Below are 12400 nucleotides of genomic sequence, written 5' to 3'. Positions count from 1 at the left end.
TGTATATATGTGTGTATGACTGTGTGTCCCTAGCGTGTCATGATCCTACGGGGTAAAAATGACCGCACCAGCCAAGCAGATACTGGTTGGAAAAAGCGCCCAGAGGCGATTCAGTTCGCATGCGTTGCGCTATACAAGTCATTCATTCATTCATTCATCCTCCCCTTTTTTTACTGTCCCCGATCCATCTGCTGATAGAACAGAAGAAAAACACACAGAAAAAAAACCCACATAAAACCTGAAGTGCAACCAAACCATTGGGTCCTTTGGTGTGATGTGACAATCCAACTCCTGTGAATGATGGATCAGAAACCAGTGCAGCTGCTTAAACATTGGGAAAATGTGGCATTGATTAAAAAAAAAAAAAAAAAAAAAATTGATAAGCAGCGCTCTATGGACTGAATCCAAACAATAATGTATGATAAGATAAGGAATAAACAAATCGAATAGACAAAGGGGGATATTTTCTAAAAGAAAATCCAAGTTGCACTACAAGGGCAAACTACAAGTGAAAAGTGCATTTGGAAGTGCAGTCGCTGTCGATCCGAGGAGAAATGCAAGGAAAATAAAAAAAACAGCATTTTAGCTTGCACATGATTGGATGATAAAATCAACAGAGCTTCCCCCTATTTCAGATCTACCCCTCAGATTTACAGCGACTGCACTTCCAAGTGCACTTTCAGTGCAATTTCAAGTGCACTTTGCACTTGTAGTTTGCACTTGTAGTTCAAAGTGGATTTGCCTTTCGTAAATAACCCCCAATGTCATAAAAAACAATAATGATAAATAAAAAGCCAACTATACCACTTCAAGCTAACAGACATAGAGGGGTTAACTTCATCTGGAGGGCTCACTGGTGGGGCATGGAAGGGTGCCAAGAACCATGCTGATAGAACAGAGCCTTGAAGGCATTCTGCACATGCTCAGTTGTGTGTTTGCTAGAGAGGTTTTTTTGTTTTTTTTGGGGAGGGTGCATGTGATTGGTGCAGGGCCAATCAGCACTGTCCAGACAAAGGGTCAGTAGTCATGCAGCCTCATAGGTCAGTCACTCTTCCTACAAGCTTTAACCAGGGCTCAGCCAGACACTAACAGAAGTCATAAGATTGTTATACATACCTCCCAACTTTATGAGATGGGAATGAGGGACACCTATCAGCAAAAGTATGCAGGCATAGGACACACCCCTTGCCACGCCCCCTTAAAGGAGTATTGTACAAAAACCAAGATTTGTTAAACCCACAAGTGCTTTTTTTACCACTACTATTCCTTTACATTGGCTTTTTGGAATTAACAAATGCAGCAATTTAGAGATCAGATGACATGTTTAGCACTGGGAAACACTTTTTGATAGAAAGTGCATTTTATTTATATACATCTATATAGATCAGACCAACATGAGGGACAAATGAGGAGGAATGAGGGACAGAGGGACATTGCTCCAAATCAGGGACAGTTGGTAGCTATGGTTACTCCTGATGGGAAAAGGTATTTAGCAATTTGTATTTACTAAAATAATTCAATTTCCATTTCTGTGTACTGTGGGAGACCAGATATAGTGAATACAGGGTCCTGGGTTTGGTAACACTTTATTTAACAGTTTTGAGTGGCATCGATAGGCAGTCAGGAAGCAGTAAAAACGTGACCCAAACTCCTATTTCCAACGTTCGTATGAAAGAGTACTTTACTGGATAGAACACCAGGTGAAAATAAAGGGAAATAAAACTAAAAACCGAAAACGAATGCAGCCAACACATCTAAGGCCCCGTACACACGGCCGAGAAACTCGACGAGCAAAACACATTGTTTTGCTCGTCGAGTTCCTTGTGAAGCCGCCGAGGATCTCGGCGAGCCAACTTTCCCCATTGACTAACGAGGAAATAGAGAACATGTTCTCTATTTGGCCCGACGAGATCCTTGTCGGTTTCCTCGGCCGAAAGTGTACACATGACCGGGTTTCTCGGCAGAATACGGCTCCGATCGAGTTTCTGGCTGAATTCTGCCGAGAAACTCGGTCGTGTGTACGGGGCCTGAGACACATCTGCAGACAAAGCGTAGGACTTTTGTCCAAAGGGCGTTGGCCAGAAATTTGTCTTGGCACACAAATGTCAGACAACAAACACAAAACGACGTGTTTTTTCAGCTCTTTAGCGCCACCCTTTGGTCACCTTCCGCTAATGTTGTGTTTGGTGAGCATCGCTTCCGAGCATGCGTGTTTGTACGGACTAGTGTACACACAAATCGGAAAATCCGACAACACACAATTGTTGGCGTAAATTATTTTTTTTCCTTCAAATGTTTTTTATTGTATTTTTCAAAGATACACAATAAAGCACAAATAAGAGTCATAACAATACAACAGTTTCTTAGTCATACTTTGTGTTCAACAGTGTAAATTGGAGTAAATTTTTAAAGCATCCAACATTTGTCCTCGGAAAATCCGACAACAATTGCCCGATGGAGCCTACAAACGGTCGGATTTTCCGCCAACAGCCTGTCGGAAAATCCGATCGTGCGTAAGGCTTTAGAATCGGTAAGCTGCAATATTAGTATTTTTTTCTCTTTACCTATGCTCTAACAGACCAAACAGAGCAAAGAGAAATATATTGTTCAGATTTACGTACAGGTCGTGTTTTCTACACCCATCAAACTTTCTGGGAAGTAAAGTGAATGTGCCTGTTTGCAGCGACTGCCTTGAGAAAAGGTAGAAAGTCTGACTATTTAGAGGGGCTTTCACAGGCTCACATTGTTATCTCATGTTGCCTTGCCTTGAATTAAGGTCAGCCCTCGGCCCCCGCCCTCTCCTGATTTTTTTCTTCGAAGCTATAGTGCTTGTCAGGGACTATTACACATTAGTGGGCAGGAAGTGGCTGTTCCAATAGGAGGCAGGGGAATATGAATTCCTGGCCATTCCACCACACTGAAAGGAGGAAGTCGCATTTACACACAGCTACTGCTTGCTGCTGCTGCTGCTGCTCAGAGGCTTTCTTTTCTCTGACTTGCTGGAGTCTTACAGGAAAAAAGGAATTTGTGATCTGCAAATAAAGGAAGAGGCGGCCAGGGCAGATAACGCAGGCTTTTACTTTCCTTCCCAGAAAAAGTGAGACACACTGAGATTGTGTAGAAGGATGTTGAAGGATCTGTTGGGATGCTTGTTATAACAGTTGTGGTGCTGGAGATGGAAGCTAACTCCTGCTATGCTCTTGTCTAGATCTTTCAATGGAGACAGCTGGAAAATCTTTATTTTAGAGAAAAGAAGTTCTCGGTTGAAGTTCATGATCCTCGCAGGTAAGTGCCATGATCCCTTCCGCTATGTGATATTGTTTGCAGCCTGACCCCCCCCCCCAATGCTATATGATTCTCAAAAATGTTTAAAGCCGGGTGGCAGATTCCCATGTGCTTGCAGAAATAAGACTTTCCCTGATATAGTTAAGTATGGCAAACAAAGTGGCGTGACTTTGCAGAGGGTGAGGGATCACCCTTATCCTTTGGACTCGATCAGCACAGCGGTATGACCCTTGCCCCCGCACACACCTCCAGTAAAAGTTTATTTATAGTCGGTAATGCTTACCCCACCACCACCCTAATAGGTCAAACCGTTGACAAACCAGATTTTATAGCACAAGAGTCACTCTGGTTTATTGGGAAGCAATTATCAGTCTGAGAAGAAAGAAGGGAATGCAGTAACCTATAGCAACCATTGTTCTTATAAAGCGAATCGCGTAATTACTAGATTTTACTGTGATATAGGTTGCTGCAAATCACTGACCTGTGTTATAGAATTTACAGCATATAATATAGTGTGTTGGGCCTGTTTGTAGACTTATGCCCTGTACACACGATCGGTTCGCCTGATGAAAATAGATTTTTTTCATCAGATATCCGATGAAGCTGACTTTCATCAGTCTTGCCTACACACCATCGGTTAAAAATCCAATCGTGTCCAACGCGGTGACGTAAAACACAACAAAAATTTGACCGATGGGGTTCCACAGACGGACGTTTTTTTCTATCGTTTTTTTATCCATAAGAAAAAATTTAAACAGGTTCTATTTTTTTTCACCGATGGGAAAAGAAACAATGGGGCCCACACACGATCGGTTCGTCCGATGAAAACGGTCCATCGGTCCCTTTTCATCAGATGAACCGATCGCGTGTATAGGAGGCATGAAACATGACAATGCTTCTTGTATTGTGAAAACTGGAGCAAAGAAAGAAAGAGAAAGAGAAAAAGCAGTTTCCTCCACATACCATCCTTCTGCTGTGCAGATAGAGAATGAAGATTAGGGGTCCATTTACACTGTTGCATTTTAACAAATACCCTGCAACACACTATAATACGTGTATCCAACTTTCCCATGATAAAAAGATTCCTGTCCTCTTCCCAGCACCATGTGCGTTTTCGAACAATATGTCCCATCCATTTTCATCTACATTTAGAGCCCATAGTAGTCAATATAACATGTGTTTTGATGCATTGGCAACAAGTCTTGGTCAATGGCAGTTAAAGCTGTTCTGTAGCCCTAGTACACTTCTTGTTCTAGGTTGACAAAGCTGTTCCTCCATAGGCACAGTTCAGTGAGTGTTGTCATCCTAAGGCCCCGTACACACGGCCGAGTTTCTCGGCAGAATTCAGCCAGAAATTCGATCGGAGCTGAATTCTGCCGAGAAACCCGGCGTGTGTACACTTTCGGCCGAGGAAGCCGACGAGTTCCTCGTCGAGCCAAATAGAGAACATGTTCTCTATTTCCTCGTTGTTCTATGAGGAAAGTTGGCTCGCAGAGTTCCTCGGCGGCTTCACACAGAACTCGACGAGCAAAACGATGAGTTTTGCCCGTCGAGTTCCTCGGACGTGTGTACAGGGCCTAAGACTGGAATTGTGTTCCTGGCAGGATCGCCAAGTTAAAATACAGAAAAAAAAACAAAGGTAAACGAATGCAGCCACCACCTCTAAGGACTGACGAGCTGCAAGATATACAATTTTTGTCTTTGATTTTAGGTATACTTTAAAGCAGAACTACAGGCAAAACTTGTTTTAAATGTTGGATAGAGTAAGGAAAGGTTATAACCCCTGTAAGGTTTATTTTTGCCACCTGTGTCCCATTAGGGAGAGTTCCTTTCACTTCCTTTCACATAGACAAAACAGGAAGTGAGAGGAAATCCCTGAAAATGAAGAGAATCTCCCAGGTCACCAGAATTAATGTCCCCATTAGAAGATTTTCCATCTATTACTTTTCTGGGAAAACCCCAAAATGTTGAATTGTCTTTTACTTTCACTCTCAATGATAATGGTAAACAGGACAAACAGAGAGGGGAAATCCCCCTAACTGGGACTCAGACAGCAATAAAAACTGACTCCATTCTAAAAGAAAAGTTTTGACTCTAGTTATACTTTAACCCTATCCACATCAAAATGCATCAATCCACAAAGGGAAAACGCATGTTAATGGGTGACAACCCTATAGCCTAACGCTACAAAATAACGCACTATGCATACATGTTGCTCTATATAGGCCCTAATCTGATTGGTCGGATCAACCTTTCATAAAACAGTCCTACTAAATCCATGCACATTGATTACAATGAATAGTAAATCTCAGAGAACACTAGCAAATGCTGCGTATTGCATTATGTATTCATAAAGTGTTTTTTTTTTTTTTCAGACTAGATCGTAGGGATGTACGTGTTACTTCTTTTCCATTAAGGCAGAGTACAGAAGCTATGCAGTCTTTAGCACTTTTCTTGCCAGGGATTTAAATGCATGACAGTTTAATGTAAATGACTAAAGCATTGTCTGAGTGTGAATATAGTAAACGAGGAGCTGTAAAGGTGTTTTACTGTAACGTTAGGTGGGGCTAAACAGGGGCTCTCCTTGTCATCACTGTACAAAGCCTACTAAGAAGGCTTGATCTGACAATGCCTACAAGTTGCAGAAACCTGTTCTGCTGACTTCTGCCGGTAGTTTTGGTAATCCCCAAGTCATGTCAAGTCCCACACATTCAAAGACTGGAAGGACTTTGTGGTGTTCAGTTTCAGACTTTATTTCCCTTCCAAACAAGTCCTGCACCTGGATTCATTTCACCCCTAGGCCCATGCCTTCATGAATCTCTTCCTTTTCCCAGATGAGGGGGCAAACATTTGTCACATTTCCATGCCATCTAAGATACCAGGTTCCATATTTAAAATTACAATTCCTAATGACATGATGGCTTCCATGGTATGTCAGTTATATGGCTAATGAGGTTTCCTGTTTGACTAGAATACTTAGAATGCAATTGCCTAATTAACCAAACATACCTATGATAGGAATGTTAGGACAGGGAAACGTGTTCAGTATATATGTAGAGTTCACGTGTTGTTCACAGACCTGAATGAGTGATACAACACACTTATCTGGAGATTGGATTCAGATTAGGTATGGACAACCCATGGCCTTCCAGTTGTTGTGGAAGTACAAATCCCAGCATGATCTGTCAAAGGCTGACCTGATTTTATAGTGTATATTTACCTCAGGAGGCTAGCGAGCACAAAATGTAACTGAACACAAGGGCAGCTGATAGACACAACACTGATCATGTGTTCTGACACCCAATATTATCGCAACGAGCAAACCATGTGAAGTATGATATGCGTGTGTAAACAACAAAAGGCTTCCAGGCGTTTACTGCGGCAGAGCTTATCTTACAGAGTAGGGGGCAATGTGTAAAGTTCAATAAGCCATAGCAGATGTATATTTCACTACCCTGGCTGTAGTAATCTGGTTGCTGTAGTTATTGCACTTTACTATTACCTATAATCAGTGTTCTTCACATTTAGTATAAAAGTAGAGCAATATCTGGCGTACATCTGTGTTCTCTGAGTACAGCGTGATAGGGATCCACCCAGTCTCATATTTACAAATTTGGGTTAACCAGTGACCAATTAGATTATCCGCCTACTCTGGCCATGGCAGGATGTAAGCCATTTCTGTTCAGCACAGTTGTAAACTGATTTATACTTCCTGCCCTTGTGTCTGTGTGTTATGTGTCCAAAGGAAATCACAGCTCATTTCTCTGCATACAGGGCATCTGTTACCAGGAGGACATTTGGTCATGGAGGGATCGCTGTGCACACGTGGTACGCGTGTCCCGCTCTCATAAAGTCAATCTGGGCTATGGCCATTAGCCAACACCAATTCTATCTGGATAGAAAACAAAGCAAGGTAAGGCATTAATGAAAAGGTTTACATTCCGGCTGATTACGTTTCCTTTAGATACAGCCTAGGAGTCATTAAATCCTTAGACAATAATAAAAAAGATCACAAGGTCAGACATGTGACAACTGAGAGATAGAAGTTCCCATTTTTTATCAGTCAGTGAGAGTTCATTTTATGACTATTACCTATCATATCCTGCACAATGGCGATCTTGGCATTGGTATATTTCTTCCTTTTATCAAATTTCCTTTTTCACTATCCTTGTCTGTATGCATATTTCTGTATCAACCCAACGCATAGGGGTTGATTTACTAAAGGCAAATAGGCTTTTCACTTTGCAAGATAATTTTCTTTAGTTTCGCAGAGGAGGTGAAGCTCTGCTGAATTCCATCATCCAATCACGTGCAACCAAAAATAGTGTTCTTATTTTCCTTGTGATTGGGAATTCTTTTCAAAGTGAATTTCAACCATGTTCCCTAAGCTAATGCCGCATACACACCATCACTGTATGTGATGAAAAAAACGATGTTTTTAAAAACGTCAATTAAAATGACCGTGTGTGGGGGAAACGTCGTTTTATGTCTTGTGAAAAACGACAAAAAATAAATTAAAGCATGCTTCAATTTTTTGTGTAGTTTTTCAAAACGTCGTTTTTTGTGTCACAAAAATTGACCGTGTGTAGCAAAAACTACGTTTAAAACGACGTTTTTAAACCCGCGCATGCCCAGAAGCTAGTTATGAAGCGAGCTTCAATGGAAAAAGTGGTGAGAACGTAACCTCGCTTTGCTAGAGCATTGTAAAAAAACGATGGTGTGTAGGCAACGTCGTTTTTGAAAATTGAAGTTTCAAAAACGTCGTTTTTTACTTCACAGAAAATGTCGTTTTTTTGCATCACATAAAGTGATGGTGTGTACGCGGCATTAGGGAAAATTCTCTTGCAAAGTGAACAGTCGGTTTTCATTTAGTAAATCAACCCTACAATTCCAATAACAACAATTTGACAGCAACGCTTTTGTAAATTAGATGAATAGTTATGATGCATCTGACATCATACACTATATGTTAGTATTTAAACATTGCCATCAATGCATACCACCAGAATGAACATTCCATGCATTTTCTCATAGACAAATAGAATTACCAAAAGCAATAACTGACATTTGAACCAAAAATCTCAGTTATGTCAAGCTGCCTCATACATGAGATGACACGTTGGCTTCTGCGACTGTCAAATAAGTGGCCTCACCTTGCTATTCACATCCGACCTTAAGAATTTGTTTAAAAAGGCTTTTGGCTACTGTGCCAACAGGTTACAAAGTCATGTACCGGTATGTATTTGCATTTGTAGCTCCTGACGTTTTTTTTGTAACAATGGCTGGAGTTTCTCTTTAAAGACATGCTTCCCAACACTGCTTGTCCAAAAATCATTACACCAACTTGGGATAAATGTTGAATCCATATTAGGTTGCAAAGTGCAAAATAAAGACATCCCAATATAGCTTTTTCATTGGAATTAAATGTTGTGTATTAGGTCTCCTTCACACAGACAATCTGATCAGGCTGTTAGTTTTTCAGGTGGTTCTGATCAGATGGTCCATGTACCCCTTTGAACCAGGTGGTGTAAACGGACTTGTTTACGGACTGTTTACACTCGTCTATCTCCAATCTGATCCGGTCCCCTAAAAAACAAGGGGGGGTTTGTTCCCCTCTGTCTAGGTGGATCGGATCACAGTCAGGTAAAAATGGACAGTGGAATCCGTTTACAACCTGACCGTCCATAGAGCGGAATGGGCTCTGTCCGTGTCCGCTCTGCATAAATTGAGCAGACACGGACCTGTCATCCGCCCTCTGTGCTTTGCTCAGCAGGGGATAAGTGGACAGATCCCCTTTTGAGCAAAGCGGATTCCGCCCCCTGTTAAAGGGCTGAGCTTTCCAAATACGACTTCAACCTTTATACAGCAAAACCCCTTGTAGTCATTTAAATTGTGACAATTGATAAATCCTAACTGACTTTATGTAGCATGTGTTCAGTTTCTGTATACAATAGCAGCAGAGGTAGTAAGGCAAAAAAAAAAGTGGATTCAAACATGCTTGGGGAAAAAAACAGATATTTGCTCAAAAAAGTAAAAAAATAAATAAATAAACTTAATAAATATGGGCAGACTTGATGGACCACTTGGTCTTTTTTTTTTCCTGCCATCACTCTTCTATGTTTTTATTATTCTGTAGTTTCCTTTGTTATATTAGCAGCAAGCTCAGCTTTGGGTTCCAATATGTTTGAATGTCTCATTGATTGATATCTTTCACATATAGCTGGTCTGTACTGTGAAGACAGGCCTCTGACCAGAAACTTCATCAAAGTGTTCAATGCTGCTTACAGGCATTACTTTGAAGAAGCACTAGAAATATGTGACAGATCCATCTTTGTGCTATCAATCAAACTGATAGCGTGTGGGCGTACGGTTTGTGACATTGGTGTCGCAAGGCTACATTCTCATAGTTACTGTACTTCCTCATGCTTTGCTCAGCATGTCAGTTCATGAACCCAAACTATATTTCTTAATTTTCTTCAGTAAAGTAAATGCTGAGTAGATTTTTTTTTCTTCCTTCACACTGTCCATGCCCACATAATTCGCCTACTGGCTGCTCTGATGTCATCAATGCAACTAATAAAACAGTTCCTTTTTTTTTTTTCATTTGAATTAAAAACAGCAAGGCTTGTCCTGAGCTGTTGAAACAAATACCACCAACATCTGCCTGTTTTCTGTTTATATTGCATTTATTGGTGTACCTCTCGCGCTACAAAGCACTGCAAAAAAAAAAAGAGATTTATAACAGTCACTGTGCTTGAAGGAGCTAATAGTCTGCCTACAATGCTTTATATAACCATGCCTTAAAGAGAAACTATAGTCATCTGAATATTTTTTTGATATGCAAACCTTGTTTTTATGCATAGTTTGTATATATGTAAATGGAGGCAGCCATATTTGCTCATTACATAAACCAGCTCTGTTTTGCTGGTGACGTCATCTGACTGATAAAGTCTGATAAAGGACAGTCAAATTGATGCAATAGAGCTACACCTGATAGGCAGAGACCATACATCTATCCCTAGGATGTAAGTATGCTAAATCTCAAAGCAGCAGGCTGTGCATGGCAAACACGAGGTACCGGTACTTCATTCTCAAATAAAAATGATACGGTATGTAATTTAGCAAATTGACAGTGTGCCCTATTATTCATTATTCACTGGTGTTGATAGGTCAACTTTAAAGAGGTCATAAAAGGCCCCGTAATAGCAAGCAATAAACACTTAAAATTTGGAGCAACATCTATGGGCCAATTCTGAAATTACCCTACCACTTTGGGGATAAGTGCCTTTGGGTGCCTAAAGCTCATTCATATCCAGGTTGAAATATCGCTGAAATTGGGGCAATATCTCTATCTTCTGTCTAGAATAGTGAATAAACTCAATACTGCTTGGTTAATTGTTAAGGTTACAAGTTGGATAGTCGTTAAGGGTTTTGTTTTTTAGATGTTAGGTAAAGTGCTAGGTTTTGGTGGAGATGAACTGGGTCTTGTGCTAGAGTGGAAGAAATGGCAGATAGTCATCAAATATCTGTTTGTAAGATTATTTATTTGTTGTTGGGGGCAGTAAAGGCGAAGGGGAGGCCCGGGCCCAGAAATCAATGAGCCTGAATTGCAAAATTGGATGATTTTCCTCAAATAAAACAGATCCGTCTGAAATCAAAAACTGATGTCTAGATACACCCTGGGTTGAAGTCAATTATTATATCAGCATGTTTTGGGATTGTGGGAGGAACCTAGCACCAACACATGGGGGGGAAAAAACAGGGTCCTAATGCTAAATTATTTGGCTTTTATTATATGTTCAAAAACTATAGCTAATCATTAGTCTCTACTTTCTCAACCAACAGTCTAAAATACATGCTGCCAGAAGCCTGAGTGAGATCGCCATAGACTTAACAGAGACAGGAACTTTAAAAACATCAAAACTTGCCAATATGGGAAGCAAAGGGAAGATCATCAGTGGAAGCAGCGGTAGCCTGTTGTCATCAGGTAAGACTCAAAGTATTGTTTTAGGAGTATCTAAGAGCACTATACTTGGATTTGGGTGACTGAGGTTCTCTAGAGCAGCCTATTTTAACCAGGGAAAACGTCAGTTTTCTTCAGGGGTGCCTTGGTAAAATGCCTAAAAAAACAAGTCTCTTTTAACATGTTGACTTAATTTGCATTGTGTTTTGTGTTAAACTTTCTGATGCTTAGATTTAATCTATTGTATGCTAAAGTGGGGCTTTTAAGGTTGTAATACATGATATAACATTGTTCTGGAGCTATCCTCTTGATGATGGGCACACTACCTAGGAAAATCAGTAATTTCTATCCTTTATGCTTGATCCATGTCATTGGTTTACTAGGCCAACCAAGAATCGCAATGTCACTTTGGAGGGAACATCTTTGAATAAAAGTTACTAGCGATGGCTCCCATATTTCTAACCTCACAAGTTTCTTTAAACTTTACATAATTTGTATGGATGCCACAAATGTATAGACATTGCTATTTGTACTGTCAATTAAAGTTGATAAAAAACTACATTGGGACCTCGGGCACTGCCCAAGGGCCTCATGCCACTAGGGGGCCCCATTAGGGTTGCCAGGCTCAATAAAACCAGGGATGTATGTAAAAATCTGTTTTTTTTTTTACATCTGTCCCTTATATGTCTGAAACCGACATGCTTTTGATGTGAAAATCCTGAGATTTTAGCTGCCCTGCCTCTGCACTGCCTCCTGGAGTGGTGGCCACCTGTAAGCACGGGGGCCCCATAATCTTCTATTGCCCGGGGGGCCCCATGAGTTGTCAGTCCACCCCTGGGCATAGCTATTAGATTGTAAGCTCTTCTGAGCAGGGCCCTCTTAATCCTCTTGTATTTTATTGTATTGTACTATATTGTCTCCCTTTTATATTGTAAAGCGCTGCGTAAACTGTTGGCGCTATATAAATCCTGTATAATAATATAATAATACCCCACTTTTAAGTACACAATGGTGTTTATTTACTAAAGCTGGAAGGTGCAAAATCATGCTCACTTCTGTATAGAAACCAATGAGCTTCCAGGTTTTATTACCAAAGCTTAATTGAACAAGTTGGGGTAAGAAGCTCATTCGTTTCTATGCAGAAGTGAGCCT

The 12400-nt window shown here is 40.7% G+C and overlaps 1 protein-coding gene across 5 annotated transcripts in view; it reads left to right on the top strand.

The window, feature by feature from the left end:
* The window catches only part of FRMD4A (FERM domain containing 4A), a 562831-nt gene that overhangs the window by 507197 nt on the left and 43234 nt on the right, over nucleotides 1-12400 (top strand). For all 5 annotated transcript variants that reach the window (XM_040343418.1, XM_040343417.1, XM_040343415.1 and 2 more), the window contains exons 12-14: nucleotides 3209-3285; nucleotides 7060-7198; nucleotides 11131-11272. In XM_040343418.1, coding sequence (XP_040199352.1) covers nucleotides 3209-3285; nucleotides 7060-7198; nucleotides 11131-11272 — 358 coding nt within the window. The remainder of the gene's footprint in view (nucleotides 1-3208; nucleotides 3286-7059; nucleotides 7199-11130; nucleotides 11273-12400) is intronic.

Source organism: Rana temporaria, chromosome 3 (genome assembly GCF_905171775.1).
Source record: "Rana temporaria chromosome 3, aRanTem1.1, whole genome shotgun sequence".
Lineage (NCBI taxonomy): Eukaryota > Metazoa > Chordata > Amphibia > Anura > Ranidae > Rana > Rana temporaria.
This window is presented reverse-complemented; position numbering and strand designations above follow the sequence as displayed.